Source organism: Camelus bactrianus, chromosome X, assembly GCF_048773025.1.
Source record: "Camelus bactrianus isolate YW-2024 breed Bactrian camel chromosome X, ASM4877302v1, whole genome shotgun sequence".
NCBI classification, from domain to species: Eukaryota; Metazoa; Chordata; class Mammalia; order Artiodactyla; family Camelidae; genus Camelus; species Camelus bactrianus.
In genome coordinates, this window is record NC_133575.1 from 25,470,837 (window position 1) to 25,494,048 (window position 23,212).

At 35.5% G+C, this 23,212-nt stretch overlaps 1 protein-coding gene across 8 annotated transcripts in view; it reads right to left on the reverse strand.

Annotated features, from left to right (window-relative positions):
- Positions 1-23,212, reverse strand: part of DMD (dystrophin) — a 1,840,970-nt gene that overhangs the window by 1,301,714 nt on the left and 516,044 nt on the right. For all 8 annotated transcript variants that reach the window (XM_045507265.2, XM_045507267.2, XM_045507235.2 and 5 more), the window contains one exon: positions 12,857-13,007. In XM_045507265.2, coding sequence (XP_045363221.2) covers positions 12,857-13,007 — 151 coding nt within the window. The remainder of the gene's footprint in view (positions 1-12,856; positions 13,008-23,212) is intronic.

A 23,212-nucleotide genomic window follows, 5' to 3' on the forward strand; every position in this document is an offset into this window, starting at 1 on the left:
TTGAAGCTATAAAGAGGAGCCAATTAAAATTGGAAAACTCATTTGCTGAGATGAGAGCTGACCTAAAGGCTGTACAAAGCAGGCTAGATAATGCAGAGGAACGAATAAGTGACCTAGAAGATAGGACACCAGAAAGCACCCAGTCAGAACAGCTGAGAGAAAAACAAATAAAGAAACAATGAAAACAATATAAGGGACCTATGGGATAATATAAAGCGTGCCAATCTATGCATAATAGGGGTTCCAAAAGGGAAGAAAGAACAAAGGGGACTGAAAAGGTATTTGAAGAAATTATGACTGAAAACTTCCCAAATCTAAAGAAGGAATCAGATATCCAAGTACAGGAGGCTCAGAGGGTCCCAAACAGGAAGAACCCAAACAGACCCACACCAACACATATCATAATCAGGATGGCCAGAGTCAAGGATAAAGAAATGATCGTAAAGGCAGCAAGAGAAAAGCAAAGAGTGAGTTACAAGGGAACCCCCATAAGGCTCTCAGCGCATTTCTCTTCACAAACACTACAGGCCAGAAGGGAGTGGCAAGATATATTCAAAGTCCTGAATGAAAAAAAGATGCAGCCTAGGATATTTATTCAGCAAGGTTATCCTTTATAATAGAAGGAGAGATTAAGAACTTCACAGACAAGCAAAAACTAGAAGAGTTTAGCAACAGCAAACCTATACTAAAAGAAATACTGAAAGGTCTATTCTAAATAGAAAAGAAGCAGGATGTTACAGAAAGGATAAAGCCATAACTGGAAAGGTGATAACTACCATGCATTACAATAGAATAAACATGAAATTGTAAAAGAAGACATCTAAATCATTAAGAGTGGGAGACAGAAGCAAGAAAATATCGATTTTTTTTTCTAAAATTATTCTGTTCTCAGTAGGATGGGTTTGAGCTTCTATTACTATCTGTTTAATACAAACAGTTATAGTAATGGGTTAATATATGTACAAAAAAGGGTTATCACAAGACAAAAACTTACAAGAGAGTCACAAAACTAAAAGATATCCAAGATAATACAAAGGAAAATTATCAAACCACAAAAGGAAAAAGAAAGGAACAAAGAGGAAATACCAAATCAACTGCAAAACTAAGTTTAAAATGGCAATAAACACACAACTGTCATTCATTACTGTAAATGTCAATGGACTAAATGCTACAGTCAAAAGACACAGAGTGGCAGACTGGATAATAAAACAAGAGCCTACAATATGCTGTATAGAAGAGATCCACTTGAGAGAGAAGGACACACATAGATTGAGAGTGAGAGGATAGAAAAAGATATTCCATGCAAATGGAAAGGACAAGAAAGCAGGAGTAGCAATACTGATTTCAGACAAAATACACTTTAAAACAAAGTCCATACAGAAAGATAAAGAAGGACATTTTATAATGATTAAAGGAGTAATACAAGATGAGGATATTACACTTGTTAATATATATGCACCCAATATAGGAGCACCTAATTACATAAAGCAAATACTAACAGACATAAAGGGGGAAATTGATGGGAATACAATCATTGTCGGAGACTTTAACACCCCATTAACATCACTGGAACAGATCTTCGAGACAGAAAATTAATAAGGGAACAGAGAAATTAAATGATACAATACAACAATTAGACTTGGTTAATATTTTCAGAGCATTACACTCTCCCAAAATAGAATATACATTCTTTTATTTATTGCAAACCCTATCAAATTACCCAGGACATATTTCACGGAACTAGAAAAAAAATCATAATAAAATTTGTATGGAATCACAAAAGACCCAGAATTGCCAATGCATCATGAAGAAAAAGAAAGAGAAAGAGGCTGGACAAATAACCTTTCCAGACTTTAGATGATATTACAGAGTTGCAGAAATCAAAACAGCAAGGTATTGGTACAAAAACGGACATATGGACCAATGGAACAGAACAGAGAGCCCAGACATGAACCCACAAACTTTTGGTCAATTAATCTTTGACAAAGGAGGCAAGAATATACAATGGAATAAAGACAGTCTCTTCAGCACATGGTGTTGGGAAAACTGGACAGCAGCATGTAAAACAATGAAGCTAGAACACTCCCTTACACCATATACAAAAATCAACTCAAAATGGATTAAAGACTTAAACATAAGACAAGATACAATAAACCTCCTAGAGGAAAACATAGGCAAAACATTACCTCACATACATCTCAGCAATGTTCCCCTAGGTCAGTCTACCCAAGAAATAGAAATAAAAGCAAGAATAAACAAATGGGACCTAATTAAACTTACAAGCTTTTGAACAGCAAAAGGAAACGATAAGCAAAACAAAACGACAACCGACGGAATGGGAGAAAATATTTCCAAAAGATGAAACTTACAAAGGCTTAATCTCCAGAATATATAAGCAGCTCATACAACTTGGTAAGAAAAAAAAAAAAAAAACCCAATCCAAAAATGGGCAGAAGATCTAAACAAGCAATTCTCCAAGGAAGACATATGAATGACCAATAGGAACATGAAAAAAATGCTCAATATCACTAATTATCAGAGAAATGCAAATCAAATCTACAATAAGGTGTCATCTCACACCAGTCAGAATGGCCATCATTCAAAAGTCCACAAATGACAAATGCTGGAGAGGCTGTGGAGAAATGGGAACCCTCCTACACTGCTGGTAGGAATGCAGTTTGGTGCAGCCACTGTGGAAAACAGTACGGAGATTTTCAAAAGACTAGGAATAGACTTACCATATGACCCAGTGATCCCACTCCTGGGCATATATCCAGAAGGAAGGAACCCTACTTCAAAAAGACACCTGCACCTCAATGTTCATAGCAGCACTATTTACAATAGCCAAGTCATGGAAACAGCCTAAATGTCCAATAGATTGACTGAATAAAGAAGAGGTGGTATATTTCTACAATGGAATACTACTCAGCCATAAAAAATGACAACATAACGCCATTTGCAGCAACATGGATGTCCCTGGGTAATGTCATTCTAAGTGAAGTAAGCCAGAAAGAGAAAGAAAAATACCATATGATATCATTCATATGTGGAATCTAGAGAAAAAAAAAGGAGACAATGAACTTAAATATAAAACAGAAACAGATTCATAGATATAGAATACAAACTTGTGGTTGCTAGCGGGGAGGGGGGTTGGAAGGGACAGATTGGGAGTTTGAGATTTGTAGATACTGACAGGTATATATAGAATAGATAAACAAGTTTATACTGTATAGCACAGGGAAATATATACAAGATATTGTGGTAACACATGGTGAATAAGAATGTGAAAATGAATATATGTATATTCATGTATGACTGAAAAATAGTGCTCTACACTGGAAATTGACACAACATTGTAAACTGATTGTAACTCAATAAAAAAAATTTATTCCTAGGTATTTAACACTATTGAAAAAAAAAGAAGCATTACAGGTAATAAATTAAGAACAAAAAATAAAGTTGGTATCTCTAAGATGAGGGGGTCTTGGATACTTACATTTTAGTAAGTACATTTACATTTAGATGCATTTATGTACTTTAAAACAAGGCTGTGACACTTTGAGCAATGTTAGTGAGTCAGTGCTCAGTAGTTTCTAATTAGTCACCTGTTAGCTGGAATCACTTGATTTGTTAAAATTTAAAAAATGGGTATGGATTTAATTATTTTTAAAACCATTTTTTAATTCAAGTGTAGTCAGTTTTATAATAGTTTATTGGGTTTGTTTGTTTTCACCTGGAACTTTCTTTTTTTAAAATTTAAGTGTAGTCAGTTTACATTGTTGTGTCAGTTTCTGCATAATAGTTCAGTCATACATGTACATATATGTATTTGTTTTCATATTATTTTTCATTATAGGTTACTGTAAGACACTCAATATAGTTCCCTATGCTACAAAGCATAAACTTGTTGTTTATTTTATTTACAGTGGTTAATATCTTCAAATATCGAATTCCCAATTTATCCCTTCCCACCCTCTTTTCCCCCTGGTAACCATAAGTTTGTTTGTTCTCTATGTCTGTGAGTCTATTTCTCTTTTGTAAATAAGCTCATTTGTGCCTTTTTTTTAGATTCCACATGTAAGTGACATCATATGGTATTTTTCTTTCTCTGGTTTACTTCACTTAGAATGACGATCCCTAGGTCCATCCATGTTGCTGCACATGGCATTATTTTATTCTTTTTCTGGCTGAGTAGTATTCCAATGTGTATGTGTGCGTGCGTGCGTGCGTGCGTGTGTGTGTGTGTGTGTGTATGCATACATACATACATATATACACACCACAACTTCTTTGTCCAGTCATCTGTCGATGGACATTTAGGTTGTTTCCATGTCTTGGCTATTGTAAATAGTGCTGTTGTGAATATTGGGGTGTATGTGTCTTTTAGAATTACAGTTTTCTCTGGATATATGCCCAGGAGTCAGATGGCTGGATCATACGGTAAGTCTATTTTTAGTTTTTTAAGGAACCTCAATACTGTCCTTCATAATCGCTCCACCAATGTATTCCCATCAACAGTGTAGGAGGGTTCCCTTTTCTTCACACCCTCTCCAACATTTATTATTTGTAGACACACACACCATAGTTAGGTCCTACTATATGCTCTTACTGTTTGAAAGCAATGTTAACACTGGTTCATCTTAGAGACAAATGCTAATCACAAAGGTTGTATCTAATGTAAGGTTTTGGGCATGAATAGGAGGTTCAAGTTAATTTGATCTATATGGCTTAGTTTCTTTGGGCACAACTGTTTTTCACTCTTCTCTCATGAATCTATCTGGATATTCTCTCTTGGAATCTATTTGTTACAATGCTGTATATTGATATGATCATGGGATCCTGCTCCTGAGAGGGTGCATGCTCTTCTCCCACGGTTCCCATTCACAGCCCCTTGAAGGTCAAGTAAGGTCTACATAGAAATAGAAAGAACAACATTTCTAGGCCTTTCTCTCTCTTTTCCTAATAAGATTCTGCGAAAAAAAGGTGAAGTTGTAAGCCAAGCATAAAAGGGTGAGCAAGATCTGAGTGAGCCTAGGACTAAGGCCATAAGGTCAAAAAGAGTCCTTACAATTTATATGAAGTTCAACCAAACTCACGAGGCCAGAGTTTTACACACAAATTTAAAACCAAAGTAGTACAATTACAGACAGTATAGTTTCTTTGGCTGGTCCACTGTGTACATCTTCCTCATGAACTAGCCATCTGTGGTAGGTAGCCAGCTGAGGATTCGATTCTATTGAATGGTTTTCCTTTTCTACATAACTAATGCTCACATGCTTGATCTCTATGGACATACCCAAGTATGACTGCTGGTGGTATCTTCTGTGACTTTTATAAAAAGATGTCAAGGTTACAATCATTAAAATACTTGAACAGAGAATGAAACAGGGATAGAAGGAACAAACAAAATTCAGAGGTAGTGAGAGAGCACCAGACAATATCTCCATGTAAGTTGTTTTATAGATGTGTTCCTTCTTCATCTGTATGAGTTGTTTTCTTGCCCTACACACAATTTTTTGTTTATTTAAACTGTAAGATTCATGTCTGTCAGAATGGAAGCAATGATGAAGCCTCTGTGTGAGAGAGAACTAGTCAGAATTATTTAAAGCATCTGCTCCAAAAACCATTTACTGAACATTAATTATGTGCTCAGTACTTGGCTAGACTTTGGAGAGACACGGAAGAGGTCTCTGTGGTTCTCTCACTGTAGCATAGTATTTTTTCCCAATTATATTGTCGACCTTTACTACCACAGCCATCAAACATTCACTAGGCACTTATGGCAGCAAAAAAAATAGGAAATAAAATGGAATTTCATAGCAGTAACTAATATCATGCACTTTTAATCTTGCTAAAGATGGAAGAGAGCTTACTGATCACTAAAAGCACTACTTGATTCTATGGCATTCTTGGGCTTTTCGGAATCACTCATCCTCCTGCCAATTGCCCAGTCTCACAATCTATTATTTCCAGCTCTTTGCTCATTTCCTAAATCTAGTCTCCTTGGTTCTGCTGTTGACTTCCAAAACATTTTTTATACCCATCCACAATTGTCATTAATATTACCCTCATTCAGGCTCTACACACTTTCTTCAATATCTTCCTAACATCTTACAGCTTCCTGTTCATCTGTGCTCTAATTTATCTTACAAGAGATATCTTCCTAAAAATTAACATAAATTTTCCTAAATTGCCACTCTCTTCAGTTTAATTTATCATCAGTAAAGGCTTCCTGTTACCTATAGAGTAACTCCAAATGCCTAAGTCTCGAGTTCAAGACTGTCCAAGCTCAGGCTGTGTTCCTCTAACACGAAGCATAGTGCGACACATGACCTAGGCAAGTGACAGACCCTACATTCACCCACCTCATTTCCTTTGTCCAAACAAATGACCATTTTTTACATTCTGAAGCTATTTGCCATGTTACACCTTGTACAGTGACCACCTGTTTTCTGTGTCATTATCCAATGTACTAGCACGTGAGCTTCTCAAGGAAGATTCCATATATTGGGCAGGTCTCTATGTTCTTCACAGCAACCATTTTGCTTTAGTAAGTGTTTGTTCAGTGATATGGAGTAGAATGCAAAAGAATGGAATGAAATGTCAAATCCTTTAGCAGGATCACACCTATACCTTCCCTGTTATAGGACTATCTAGATCATTTTAAAGGTCACCAGAAGAGGATATTTTGCAATCTTGGCAATCCAAATGTTTGTGATTAACTAAGCTTCAAGGAAAGGATCAGTGACTGAGCTTCTAACAGGCCATTTAATTTGTATTAATCAGTACTTAACATAGAACATTCACTAAAGTCATAATGGAGTGCACATGTCGCATTTATACCTGCAAATTCTAATAACTTGTAATGGTAAGGAATTTGTTGATGTTGTTACTGGATCAGTATAACCAGTAACAAAAGTCTAAATCTCTCACAAGAATTGGAAACTTAGCTAGTAAACTAAGCTTTAAATTTCATCCCAGTGTGACTGTGCTACGAAACAAGATTCCTGAGTCAAGTATTTTCTTTTTGATTAAAATGCCCTCCAAAATAGCAAACATCTTTCCCATTAATGAAAACTCAAGCCCACAGCAGACTTACTCCTCAATAATACTGTCACTCCTTCAAGGGAAATCTTTTCATTCCTTATCAGCAGCACTAATAAAATCTTTCTCTTAAGACAGAAATAACCAACCAGAATTATTTCTGACATGTACCTTCACAAGAAGATTGAGAGGTTCAATTTGTTAACTCCCAAGAGAATCACTTTTGGGTGACTCAGATCTAAAGTAAACCTTTAAACTCTTTCCCCAAAGCAATGGCTATGAAGAATGACTTGTCTCTTCCAAATTTCACAGCAAACTGAACCTTTCCCAGTTACCCAGAGTTAACAGTTTGGCTAGATTTAATAGTAACAACCAATATAGGATCGATTGTTTTACCTTGCCTAATTGGCAGATTCAGTAAAAGTGACTTATTTCCATGGCATTTCACAGTGCTTGAATTTCTCGCCTGCCTCGTGATAAAATGCTGTTGAAATGAAGATAGCAAAGGAAGCTGTCAAAGAACATAGAGAAGCATATCTGTAACATTCATGGTGTACTTGAAAGATTTGCAAACATTTTTATTTTGCCCTCCAACAGAGAGACAGAAAGAGAGCCAGAGCCCTCTGACCTGAGCAGAATTTAAATCCATTCCTAGCAACAAAAACTGTATCCTTAATTTTGTCATCTCTAATGATCTCTTAGCAAAATAAAGAGAATGACCCAAGGATTTAATATCTCTGGATATGAAGCTAAAACACCTAAATGTTACATTAGGTGAAAAGTGTGGTGATAGTCGGGTCGGGTTGCTTTTCTGCCTACTCTGAGGTTACTGATGTATTTTGTTGTCAGGAAGGAGGAATTCCCTTATTCTGATTCCCTGACAATCCTTGGGAAAAAAAGCTGCAAAGTGAATCAATGATTATTTAAATAAGGCTTTAGTTTGGACTCTTGTTACCTAAAGAAAGAACATTTATCTGTTCTGTTTTATGAAGTACGGAAAGACTAACAAAAATTTACTCTTTTTAGCATGTACATTTAAGAAAATAAACATGTTTCACATTTAGATAAATTCAGCTCCTTTATAAATGGTTTGATATTGCCAAATCATGTTCTTCTCACTGTAATTACTTTAAGTAACAAAGGAAAATTATTAACTACCAGGCTTTCTCTTAGCGATGCAACATGTTCTACCCTTCTCTTTATTTTTTAAAATATAATATATAGTGAAGCGGGTTTAAACAGTTAAAGGTGGAAGTTGGCCTCACTTTCTGTGCCAGCAAACCAATTCTTTCTGCTTTCCTTATGCAAACAAATCCTGGATATAAATGATTATATAATCCACTTGCATATAATTCTGTTGCTTTCTTTTTGTTTCAAATTATTCTCTTCCAAGCAATTTTATACTCATCCGAAATGGCACATTTTCAAATAATGGACAATCTATTCAAATTTTATGACAATATTAGTCAAATACTTTCCATTCCATTCACTCTATATCTTCCAGAGGAAAATGCAAAAACTTTCAGGTAATTGTCAGAAAATGAAGGTCCTAATAGGTCGAACCTCAATGAAGGTTCTGTTCCAGGTTTCAAGGTGAGACCTTTTCTTGGGGTTGCCTGAAGTCACTCACATGTACAGCTACCCTACCATTTCCTGCCACTTCTCCCCTGGAGTCCTTCTTCCTGGCTTCTTCCTTAGACTCCAGGCATCCAGTGGCAACATCTTTCTCTCTGATATTCAAAGTTACTGGCCTTAGTCTTGTCCTTTACTGAAATGCTTCACACTCCAGAACTAATGGAAACATTAAAACCATGACTGGAAGGAACACTAAAAATCAACTGTCTCAACACATTTATAAGTCCAAAGTGAAGATACGGTGACTTTGAGAGATTAGATAACATCTGAAAATTCCACATGTAGTTAGTAGTAACCTGGGCTAGTACTCTAGCTTTCCAGGCAACAAGGTTGTCTGAGGTTGGGTTTGTCCCCAATCAGACACTGAGTCAAGGATTTGGGTACAAATTGTTTATTCGAGAAGTCATCTCAGGAGATATTATGAAAGGGTGGGAATGTGAGATAGTCTACTCCATGGACATTGGGAGCCACTCTTGCAGTCTTGCTGGGAAACCTCTGAGAGACTGGGAATTGAGAGATGCCTTGGAATCATCCTACCATGGGGCAAGGACTACAGGGTATTTATTCAACATCTCCCATCCCTCCTTGGTTAATGGCAGCTCTGGCAGCACTAACTCTGCTTCCTGCCCATGCTCAAACTGGCTAAGACTCGCCTGTGGCCAGCAAATGCCCTCAGAAAGAGAGGAAGCCGCCAGTGTATAAGAAACTGTCTGCACACAACTTCCAGTGTGAGCCGAGGGGAAGAGGATGGGCACAGTATCTCCCAGATGAGTACATGATCCACAGAGAAGAAATGGTCCAGTTCAAGGTCTAGCACTTGATCTAACTTCTTTATTGGAGGTTCAATTAAAATCTAGGTGACAAAGTTAATCTTTTTCTAATCACAATTTCCATGTGAAAATTAGAATGAAGTTGATGCTTAATTTTTTTTTTTTTTCCTGATGGTTCAGCTACAGGTCTCCTTAAGCTGCTTGACCTTAAACTGCTATGGCCAAAGGACGGCTTTGGCGGCAGCAACAGCAAGAGCCAGTCCTATTTGCCATTGATCCTCAGTTCATTAAATAAAAAAGAACTCTGGGACTTAGAAACAAAAGTATCTTTCATCTGCATGAAAAAACTGTGAAGCTAACTCTGACAAAATGTTATTGAAAAAAAAAGAATGAAGGTGGGTGATATGCAGATTTAGGAAGTATGAGTTTGGGGAGCAGATATTTCCTTCCAAAGCCATAAATCCAAGAGCCACAAAATCCTTAGTAGAGTTGTCAGATAAACTCCAGAATGCCCAGTAAAATCTGAATTTCACCTAAACAATAAATAATTTGAGACAGACTTACACTAAAAAGAATTCATTGCTTACCTGAAGTTCAAATTTAACTAGGCTTCCTGTATTTTTATTTGCTAAATCTGACAACCCTAATTCTGAGCCAATTATGAAGGTTCTTCTGTGTGTTTGTGTCCTGGTGGAATGAGCAAGACCCTGTTCCTATAATAAAATCCAGAGCTAGTTTTATAATAGTTATTAGAATGAGGTACTGTCACAATTTTATACACAGAAAATCCTAAAGAACCCACCAAAAAACTGTTAGAACATTAGTTAATAGATAAATTCAGGAAAGTAGCAGGCTACAAAATTAATATATAAGTCTGCTGCATTTCTATACACTGGTATCAAAATACCAGAGAAATTTAAAATGCAATACCATTTACAATTGCATCAAAAAGAGTAAAATATCTAGCAATAAATTTAACCAAGGATGTGAAAGACTTATACACTTAGACTGTAAGATGCTGATGAAAGAAACTGAAGATGATGCAAATAAATGGAAGGATATTCTGTGCACATGGATTGGAAGAATTAGTATCGTTAAATGACCATATACCCAAAGCAATCTACAGATTCAGTGCAATCCCTATCAAAATTCCAATCACATTTTTCATGGAAATAGAATAAACAATCCTCAAATTTGTACAGAACCACAAAAGACCCCAAGTAGCCAAAGCAATCTTGAGAAAGAAGAGCAAAGCTGAAGGTATCAAGCATCCTGATTTCAAACCATATTACAAAACTATAGTAATCAGAACAGTATGATATTGGCATAAAAACAGGCACATTTCAATGGAACAGAACAGAGAGCTCAGAAATAAACCCACACATTTACAGTCAATTAATTTATAACAAAAGAGCTCAGAATATACAAGGAGTAAAAGATAGTCTCCTCAATAAGTGGTGCTGGGAAGACTATACAGCCACATGCAAAAGAATAAAACTAGACTATAATCTTACACCATACACAAAAATCAATTCAAAATGGATTAAAGATTTGAATGTAAAACCTGAAACCATAAAACTCCTAGAAGAAAATACTGGTGGTAACTTCTTTGACATCAGTCTTGGCAATGATTTTTTTTTAATCTGACACCATAAGCTAAGGCAACAAAAGCAAAAATGACTAGTGGGATTATATCAAACTAAACACTTGGCACAGCAAAGGAAACCATCAATGAAATGAAAAGGCAACTTACTAAATGGGAGAAAATATTTGCAAATCATATATCTGATAAGGAATTAATATCCAAAATATATAAAGAACTCATACAAAGAGCAAAAAAAAAAAAGTCTTGTTAATAAATGGTAGAGGATCTGGACATTTTTCCAAAGAAGATAAATTGCCAAAAGGCACATGAAAAGATGCTCAACATCACTAATCATGAGGGTAACGCAAATCAAAACAATAGGATGGCTATTATCAAAAAGACAAGAAATGACAAGTCTTGGTGAGGATGTAGAGGAAAAGGGATCCTCATGCACTGATGGTGGGAATGTAATTTTGTGCAGCGACTGTGGAAAACAGTATGAATATTACCAAAAAATTAAAAATAAAACTTCCATATGATCCACCAATTCCACTTCTGGGTATTTATCTGGAGAAAACAAAAAACAGTGTTTCAAAAAGATATATGTACCCCTATGTTCACTGCAGCATTATTTACAATAGCTAAGATATGGAAACAACCTAAGTGTCTATCAATGGATGAATGGATAAAGAAATTGTGGTACATATGTATAATGGAATATTGTATATATTTCATTACAAAACCATAAAAAATGAAATCTTGGTCATTTGTGACAACCTGCATGGATTTTGAGAGAATTATGCTAAGTAAAATAAGTCAGACAAAGACAAATACCATATGATTTCACTTGTATGTGGAATCTAAAAATCATAATAAACAAAGAAAACAAAAAAAAAATTTATAGAAACAGAAAAAGAATGGTGGTTGCCAAAGGGGAGGGGGTCTGGGGGTTTGGTAAATGGGTGAATAGGGTCAAGAGGTACAAACTTCCAGTTATAAAATGAGTAAGTCATGAGGATGTAATATGCAACATAGTAACTATAATCAATAATATTGTAGTGCATATTTAAAAGTTGCCAAGAGAGAAAATCCAAAAAGCTCTCATCACAAGAAAAAAAACTGTTAACTTTGGTGATTGGAGGTGACTAGCGTTATTGTGGTGATCATCTTGCAGTACATACAAATATTGAATCATTATGTTGTACACTTGAAATGAATATAAGGTTATATGTCAATTATATACCTCAATAACAAAATGGATACTGGAAAAAAAGAAATATTTCTGTAGAAATTGTAATAAGAGAAACAAACGCTTTCTGGCATCCAGGGAATATAACAGTAAATGTACAAATAAACTGAAGAAAGATAAGACAGAAATATTAAAATTATTAGAAGCTATATTTTACAGGAAAGCAATGTTACAGGTATTCATTTTTCATCAAGCTTGGCTTGCTCCAAGACATTATGAATAGAAGGTAAAAATACGTTTTAACAAATTCTTGTCTTACTACTTAAATTTACTTTGTAGATAATCCCTACAGAGACCCTCTTCCAAGAAACCAAAACTTTAATAAATCACATGGCTAGCATTGTTCTCTTCTAGGAATATATTTTTTTTCTCAAATATGAAGAGCCTAGTCATTTTGTACTTGAAAAAGTATATACTGCAAAAAGTATTAGTTAAAAATTATTTTAAAAATCTTCTCAATTGAAGCTTTAATTCTTTCCTATCTGCAAACCATGACATGTGTACGTACATAATACACACATATATGCAGTTTCTTTTCCAGAAGAAGGCAAATAGCATAAAATATATACAAACCTTATGTTGTTGTACTTGGTGTTTTAGGTCCTCAAGAGCAGGTCCAAGGGGTTCTTTTTCCATTTTCCTTGTCCTCTCTTCTGTTTTTGTTAGCCAGTCATCTAACTCTTTCAGTTGCTGATTCTGGAGATTCATCAGGACTTTATGTAAACTGAAAATTTGAAAGATGCCCATTATTATCTCTATCAAAACAACTTTACTTACTGTTATCACACCTACTACTAGGCAAAAGTGTTGACATTTATAACTAATGGTGTGTTCACATTGTTTGGAATCTGTTCGACATTAAGAAGAATGGTAAATAAAGCCCACAATCAATCACCTCTGAAGTTACTCTTTCTCCAACACATCCCAATTCTTAGAAAGTTTCACAACAGCTAACTAAATGTGAACCTAATACCTAAAGTGCCAGCCATCTCTAGCAATTGAGCTACTAGTATATCTTGGCAATTATTTGTTTATATTTCCATTATTTTAATATGTGTGGTGATAAAACATGGCCACAAAGTCTCTGTCATGCCATCAAGAGACAGAGTCTACTTCCCATGCTCGTGAATATGGACTATACTTGTCATTTGTTCTGAGCAACAGAATATGACAGAAGTGACACTGTATGAGTATGAGTTCCATTCAAAAGCTGTAAGATAACAGACAGCATTTGTATTCTCTCTTGGAATCCAGCTGCCAGGCTATAAGGAAGACCAGGCTACACTACTTACTGAATGACAGGAGACATGTTGAGAATAATTCTGGAGGATAAAATGCTATCTTAGAAGTTGAGTTTCCTGGGGAATTCAGCCCAGTGAGTGACCCCAGCCATACCACAACTGCAGAACCACCACCTAGATGGGCCCTACCCATACCCATGATCTACAGAATCAGGATGTAATTAGAAATTTTGTATTAAGCCACTAAGTTTTGGAGTCATTTGTTATATAGAAATAGATAAGCAAAAGAATGTTTTTTCAAAGATGTACACAGTGGTGGGCTGGGTAATGGATTTAAAGTCCAAAAGCTTGGTTTTGGTTCACAGCCTGGCTTTATGCCCTAGAACCAAGTTCTTAAACCTTGTCAATTGAATATCAGCATCAGGGACATGACATAATATCTTGCCTATCAATCACACAACTTCGTGGTAAGTATAAAAATTAAAATTTAGGTTATTTTATCCATTAGTTCAACAAAAATTTGAGACTGAAATGAAAAATGTTAGTACCTATTTTAAGGTAAAAATTTTTATGAAGGCATGTTTAAAGTATTTTTAAAAACCATAGTACACTGAACACTGACCTTACAATGCTAATGAGGACATAATTTGAATTAGAAATTTACTGTTGTGATTTATAAAATCTTTACCAGACATTTCCAGCAGTAAGAATATTTAAACATACAAAATACACATACTGGGAGTGTTTACAATAACTTAGATTACACCATTTACCATTATACCTTTCACCTTTTAGAGACACATGTCCCCTGAGGCACACTACAGTGTGCCTGATTACAATCAGAAGTCTCTGAGAATGATCTTTCATTTATCAAACAGAAAAAGTAGACATTTTCTTTTTACAGGAAACAACATAGATGAAGCATCCACTTAAGTGGAAGCAAAAACTCAAAGTTGCTAGTTTAAGTTCCTTAGACAATGAACACCATCCTGGCATTGTGAGGTATATAAATCTTTTACTTTATTGGGTCAGTCTATCCCTTGAGAACTGACCTGATAATAAGATTTCATGAGAATTGATTGCAATATCATTCCTTGGGTTTGTTGTTTTTCCTGTCCAGTTTGTCATTACATTGAGCTAAAAATCTTACATTTCAAAAACTAAAGAAATTATTACTTAGACTTGAAGAAATGTCTCAAGTCTAACACACATTTGTTAGGGTTAATAAGGGATTTTTCATTTTAAAATATCATTTAATCTTTTTTTTTACTTTTGAACAGATATTACATTCAGCAAATATTCACTGAATTCCATACTATGCTGGAAACTCCTATTTGTTAGGAGTGGACAAGAGAAAATACCTATCCTTATATGCAAGTAGCTTAGAGACTTTCCTAGAGATTCATACATCAACAATTACAACAGTACAAGGAAACCATTATAATTAGATTTATACACATTCAGAAAGTACATAAAAGAGGCTATGAGTTGATTTGGAGTCATTACAAATGGTGTCATTACACAACACACAGTCTGAGAGTTGAGACTTAAAGAACTGAGTCATACACTTATTAAACGTACAATTACGGAGTACTTAGATATTATGAATGGAGAGATGAAAAAGACCCACACAGCCCCTTACAGTCACAGAGCTTATATTCTGGAGATGAGAGCCATAGATAATATATACCTCATTAGGCCATTAGTTAATCATAACTGTGATCATGCAATGAAATGAGATTAACTGAATTGAGTGTGTGAGGTAAAGAAAGGCTCTTCTGAAGCACTAATATTTGACTAACTCTGAAGTCTGAAGTCAGAGGAAGGGGTAAACACTTTCTAAACAGAAGGAACCACTTGTGCAAATGTCCTGAGGATCAGATTTGATCGGGAAGGACAGTACAGCTTGATGATATAAGGTGTGGGACAGTTATACAATGTCATACCCTACACTAATCCATGGGCCCTGGGAAATTACTGAAGCTCTGCTTGAAAATCTGAAGTCTGAACTTCAAGTACTCTTTCATGTTTAATAGTGGTTTCATCTTATAAACTGGGACTAATCAAAAAGAATGGATGTCCCCATAAGCACTTGGTCATGTACTGCATCTTTCATAGATGGAATGTAGGAATGTGTACTCAAAGGTTCTTGGAGGAGGGGCTGGCATGGTTGGGTGGCAGGTGGTGTATGGGGACATTCTGCGTACAGCCTGTGTGGTTCAATATTTTAATGACGGGCACAATCACGTCAATGTTTTCCAGCCAAAAAGACCCCTGCTTTCCCTGTCAAGACCAACGGTTCTCAAAGTGTGGTCCCTGACCAATAGCATCATTCCATCTCCTGAGAAGTTTTAAGAAATGCAAATTCTTTGGTCCTGTTCCAGACTTACTAATCAGAAACTGTGGGGGTGGAGCCTAGGAATCTGTGTTTTAACAAGATGTCTAGATGATTCTGATGCACACTCAAGTTTGAGAATGACTGCTCTAAATAGTTTAATCTACATCCACAACTCACCCAAACTCTGTTGAGACCAATTTATCATTATTATGTAAGTGCCAATACCCAGGAGTTATTGGGAGTTATTCTGACATGAGACTATTACATTCTTTTTCTTTTAATACCTTTATTATGGTATGGTTCCTGTACAGTAAACTACACATATTTCAGATGTACACTTTAATAAATTTTGAAACATGTATATACCCCACAATCAAGATAGCTAACATTTCCATCATTCCCCAAGAGGTGCAATTTTCGAATTCCCAATTTATCCCTTCCCACCCTCTTTATCCACTGGTAACCATAAGTTTGTTCTCTATGTCTGTGAGTCTGTTTCTGTTTTGTAGATTATTGCATTCTTATCCTTCTGATCTGATGCTCCAAAAGTCAGGGATTTCACATGTCTGAAGCCTAAAATTAATGTTAAAGTCTGAAAACAGAAAGATGTGAGTGTGGTAGTAGAGTGATACCAATCAGCATGAAAAAAACCTTTGTGGAAAGGGTCCTGAGAAGATGTTTTAATTATGTAAATATATCCTATGGTGAAGACCATAGGCCTTGACTAGATATTGGCAAATAGTCTATATGCCTGATTTGGCCTCCAAGGAACTGAAAATAAAGTGAAATTGTTGCTAATAGTTAAAAATCATGAGACATCACCTACAGATCGCACACGTGGACACTCTTAAAAACATCTAACAGGATTTAGCAACACTAAACCTGCCTTCCCACATGGCAACAATCTTTAAACTTGAATGTCAACTGGGCTTCACAGACCAAGGGTGAGCTCTGAGTCTGCCATAGTCCCCACCATTGCTATCCTCTTTTATACCCAACTCACTTCACTCACTTATGTCATCTTTCCAGCTCCTATACAGGTGTTTGGATTTGCTGCCCTATGATTTCAGTCACGGCTTCTCACAGTTAAATATTCATGCAGAACACCTTAGGATTCTGATTTAAATTCAGGGGGTCAGGACTGAGAATTTTCATTTCTAACAAGCTTCCAGGTGAAGCCACTGTGGCTAAGCCATGGATGACACCTCGAATCCCAGGGGGAGCAGATAAGACTTTCTTAAGGATGAAACTTCTGAGAAGAAATAAACTTAGGAATAAGACAGTTTGGGAAGAAAGATGGCGTCCATGTAGGGAACGTCTGTGAAGAGCTTAACTTTGTATGGTTTTCCTTTGGAACTGAGGAACAATTATTTTTAGTATAATGTTCAAAAATGTTGTCTTTTCCAGTGGTGTTACTTTAGATAGTCTAAATATTCAGTAATGTCTGGTCAGTCCTTACTGCTTTCTGCATAGTGGTTACATGAAATGAATTAATAGGTAGTGAAAGGTGCTAGGCTTCCGTCGCTCACTGAGGCCTGTGAAGAGAGAGCACCAGTATGTGCAGGTGAATTAGACCAGAGTTTCTGGGGTGAGTGGCAAGGAAGTGAGCAACAGCCCACGGCAACGCCAGAGCAAAGGAAGAAGTAACTGTGAGGATGCACTGTTATCTGAAGGTCAGTTTAGTGAACTTCACAACATAAATGCCCTCTTTTTCAAATGTGGTAGAAGAAGAAGTAACTTCAGGGAAGGAGGAGGCTAACTAACCCCTGGGTTAAAATGTCTTTTAGAACTAATTTTTAAGTATTTTGGCTAATAGTATTCAACATTTTCATGTGATAACCTTGCTGTTAAGCATTAAATGCAGTATTTCAGTGAACTGTAAAGGATGATATACAAGCCATTTATAGATTACAGAATGATTCATTAGGAAGTTATTTTTACTGTGTGTGTGTATACACACACTGAGCTTATGTATGTGTGTATATACAGATATATTTATATAGTGTGTATATATATGGTTTTACTGTATATATGAAATCATATAGCTTAGGATGAAAAATAAAGTAAAATTAAGTAAAATTTTATTATTTTAAGGAAAAGTATTAAATATATAATGATAAAGACAACTGCAAAAATGGAAGAGATTGCAAAAGTGGAGCATGATCAACTTGTGCTTGAAAAATGCTGAATAATGACATCTGGTCCTCATTATTACCTAATGAGGTAGCTAATACTGTTGTTACTTTATTTCTGAGGACACTGGAACCTGGTACGGTTAAAGAATTTATCCAATGTATCTCAGTGACGTGTTAAGCCAGTGACATGATAGCATGACAATGCTAAGCTGTGAACCAAGTCTGTGCTCTTAACCTTGAATTATTTTCCTTCTTTATGGATAAACTGTATTACGCTGGATCATATGAAGTTATATTTGAGGTTTTTATTCCATGAAAATGATAACTTCATTTTGTGCAACCTAAAATATTATTAAAATGAGGAAGAAAGTCCACATTTCCAACTAATAGTCTCAAGATGCAAGTAAATTAGGGAAATTTGTCAAATTCATAAAATAAAAATCTACCACCCACAGGCAAGAAAAGAGTCTGCATTTTTCTTGGTCTCATTTTATGCTTTTCAAGCGGTCATTTAGAAAGGGACATAAAATCAAAAGGAGAATAGAACATAAATATATGACTGGTAATAGAGAAAGGAGGTAATGGAATTGGAATAAAATAGCTCCGGACAGGAGATGGTCCTGACAAAGTCTAGAGGCAAAGCATGACAGGTTATGTTGCTAGGAGCTACTGCAGCCAACTTCTAATTGTAAAAGCATCTGAGGTCATACAAAGATATGCAAAACCAATAAACTGAAAGAACTTGGGACTTTGATGGCACAACTGAGTCAGACTTAATGATCTCGTTACCCCACCTGTGGATTTACTGTAATATAAGACAATAGACATCCTCATGGTTTTAACTAGTGCTTCCCAAACTTTAATGTGCGTATGAAATCACCCAAGGAGTATGTCCTACTATGGATTCTAAGTCAGCAGCTCTGAGAAGGGGCCTAAGATTCTTCATTTCTAACAAATGCCCAGGGAATGCCTATAATGTGGGTGCATGGATCAGACTTTCAGGAGTAATGCTGCAAGCCACTTAGAGCTAGGGTTTTTTGTTAGTTGCATTAAAAGGCATCTTAAGGAATATCATCTTCAAATAATTTTACTGGAGATCTGCCTGTCACCTCACGCTCGACCGCAGGAGCATTATCTCCATGAACGTGAAAGAAATCAATGCAAACATAGGATCTGCCTAACAGAGACTCTGTTGGACCTTGGGAAGGCATTTGTTCTCGAACGAGTACTGCCCAATGGAACTTTCTGCAATGATTTAAATGTTGTAGATCTGCGCTATCCAGTACTATAGCCACTAGCCATGACTGGCTATTGTGCACTTGAGATATGGCAAATATGACTGAGAGAGTGAGTTTTCACCTCTATTTAATTAGAATAATTGAAATTCACAATTATATAGCTACTTGTGGCTAGTGGCTACAATATTGGCCAGCTCTAAACCAATAGATAATTGGATTGACAATAGCAAAAAATCCTTATTTGGAATTCATTATCCATACCATTTCATTGTCATGTGACATTTATAAGGAATGATATCCTGAGTTAAGAAATCTAGCAATAAATATGAACAGCATTTTTTGAAATGCCCATTCTCTAGACATGCATCTATAAATGACAAGTGTACATGTTTTCATTAATTTCATTCTATATTTGATAGTCTTAATAGTGTTTCTTGGACTTCATGGTAAATACATTATTTAAAAAGTATAAAAATACTTACAAAGACATAATCATATATGTAAAAGTATAGACTTTATAAATCCTAGCAGATACAATTAAAAATTATGAAATTACCAAGAAAGGTAAGCTCTTTTGGAAGGTAAGTTCTCACGCTGAGTTTCCTGGACTTCATAATTATTTATTTATATGCAATTCTTAAATAAGAAATAGAACTAATGAAAGGAGGTAAAATATTACTGTGAATTTCTAAATTATTAAAGAATGACTGGTGATGTTCAATTAACATATATATTCACAATACAATCCCAAGATTTAAACTGTCAATAAGACGCATCCAATTTAAGGGAGGGCTACTAGTATGAATTAGAGAAACTGAATTTTTAACACATTTTAAATTTTCACCTGCATGCCATTTAGTAACTAAAATCACACTGATAAAAACTAAAATTAATTTATTTACTTATTCAAACTGTTAGCTTGAGAATTTTAGTAAAATGGTTTTAATTAATAGATTATATAGTCCTGATTTTAGCTCAGTAATTGCTTACAAGCAACCAGATGTTCACAAAATGCTGACATATGTTTAACTATGCAGTTATTTTAACCCTCTTATATGGGATTTTTGTTTCATTTACTCTATTAAGAAAGTGGTCAAAGAAGGTGATGTTTAAGTCCAGTGTTTATTCAAATTATCACATCAAGGTGAATTAGTGGAAGCTGTCTCTAGCCAGGGGATTCCAATGAACACCTAGGATTGAAAATGATTGTGTTGGTCTTCAGCTTTATCTTGCATAGAAATGTCTTTACCCAATTATTTATAAACTAGTAATACTTTATAAGTAGTACATCATCTATTAGTCATTTTGACCTCACACAATTTGGGACTTTTAAAGAAAATTTTACTTGTAACACATTATACTTATCATGTAACAGACAATAGAGAGGTATTATTTTGATTAATCCTGCTGATGAAGGAACTGATACTAGCCCCGACTCACAGATGGGGAAACAAAAATTTACTTGTGTCAAAAGGCAAGCAAGGCGAGGTGGGAAAGCAGGAAACAGGTGTTTTGGCCCTGGGGCCTGCTTCGCCATCATGCTACATTGTCGGTACTAATGTTACATTTTTTAGAGATGACTAAATATCTATTCTTCATTTCATTGATATCAGTGATTATCAAGAAGGAAAAACAGAAGGAAAAAGGTCATTTAGTGGGATTTTATAGATTGTTACTAATAGATAATTTTACTCTTTTCTTCTCACCAAAATGAGGCAAATCAGCATGAGTTTTATGTTAAGGACAGCAACCACAAAATACTTTTTGAGACCCAGTTTCCCTCAAACATACGGTGACAAGGTAAAATGAATGACCAAATATTTTTTATATTTATAATGTTTCATTAAATGCAAGAATCAGAAAACATGATATAGCCTACGCTAAGGAGAAAAAAGCAAACACTGTTTTAAAATATAAAAGCAATATTGATTAATTTAAAGAAAAGTTTCACTAATGCAGGTACAAACATATAAAGGCTTTTTATCGTATGGCAGTAATAAATGGGCCGTGGGAAGCACATCAGTATGTTTCTACTCTCAAGGTTTAGAACTTTTATCAAAGCTCAACAAATGCCCTGTGAAATATAAGGTTTAAAACTAAGAATCCAATAAAAATAATGATCACAAACGTACAAGACTTTCACCATCACTGTCACCTCTACCATCATCACTACCTCCACTACCAACCTCTCCCAGTTTCCATGCTAAATTTCTAAAACTCTATCACCAGCATCCATGCAGGTTGTTAATCCCTCCTGCTCCCCTGCACCTCCCTGCCTCAATGAATACATCCTCTTTCCTCCAAGTCCTAATCACACCTTAAAAGACCCAGCTGTAAATCCTGACACTGGACTGGTCTTCTGTCTAGAACTCTCAGGCACTTGTATAGTAGTAGTTTCCACTGGAGAATGAAGTGAGGGAAAGGTCTAACAGAATCACACAAAGAATTTCTTTTTTCCCAAAACAGGAAGGTGTCCATCTTCCTCTCTACAAGTACACCACTCCCACCAGTCGGTACACTGATATCTTGGGCCAGGGGAGAAAGCAAGGAAAACAGCTCATGCACATTTTTCAAAAGCTCCTACTAACTCTAATAATTAACATTTTATTACACCCTGCAACCTGGTCTTGGAGGCTACTGTTTTCAGTCTACAACCTCACAATAAATATTTCAGGAAAAATTCACCTGCAAAGTTTCCCTTCCAATACTAAAAATGAAACTTTCAACCCTCCCTCAAAATAAAACATGTATTAATATTTATTTTCCCACTGAATGGAATGTGGAAAAATAGCACTGCGTTTAAAAAAGAATCTGTGAAACAAAAATGAACCACTTTTTTCAAAATATAGATCTATTTTATTCCTCTATCCATATAGCCCAACAGCAGTTTAATTATTGATATTCTTCAATTATCCAGAGCAAGATAACAGTTCAAAACACAAATTCATTTGCATTTTGAAAGCATAAATTCAAAATAGTAACAATAACACAATAAAGAAGCTGCATGGCTGGATGCAAAAGATTCTTATGGCAGATACATCAGATACATTATGACAATGCTCAATTCAATCTTCCTGATTACATACTTAAGAAAGTGGGTGGAGCAACTCGCAGATGTCATCACAAACCAAGGATGAATCTTAAATACAATGATTGGAAGACTGCTTAAATTATCACTAGTCAGAATGGGGTATGTTGACACTCTGAGATCATATTCATTTCTATGGCAATAGAAGCCCACTTTGAACTTCAAAAATTATGTCATTAGATAATATCTGGCACATAGAAGACACGTGATAAATATTTCTGGAATGAATAAGTGGTATCAATTACCAAGCAAACGTAAGATAGAGTACAAAAATGCATACCCTTTCCCAAGCAGAAACAACAGAATTAAGATTACAAAAATGTCAACTTCCATTAAATCTGCTCCTGTTTAGACAGTCCATTAACCACATTTGAATCATTTTTAGTTAGAAATCAGAATGGGAGCATTTGACCTTTTGTCAAACATGCCTAGCTTACTCCTACCTCAGGGTCTTTCCATTGGCTTCCCTTTGTCAAAGCTATCAGCACGGCCGTTCCCTCCCTTTGTTTAGGGCTCTCCTTAAATACTATCTCATCAGAGAGGCCTTCCCTAACTGCCCAGTATACACAATAACACACAACATTTCACCCTCTAAATCTGTACCCTGCTTTTCTCCCCTTTTGATCATTTAATGCCATCTGATAAAATATGTATATTTTACATGTTTTTTACTTGTCTTCTCCCATTAAGAATGCATGCTCAGTAAGAGAGGGATTTAGTCTGTTTTGGTCACTGATATTTCCCTAGTATCTAAAACAGTGCTGGAAACATAGTAGATGAGAATTATTAGTTAGATGAATGAATGATTAAGCTTAATTTTCTAATTATCATTATTTATCTTAGTGAAAAAGCATTGTTCCAAAAAATGCTACTCTCGACTCTTATTTCT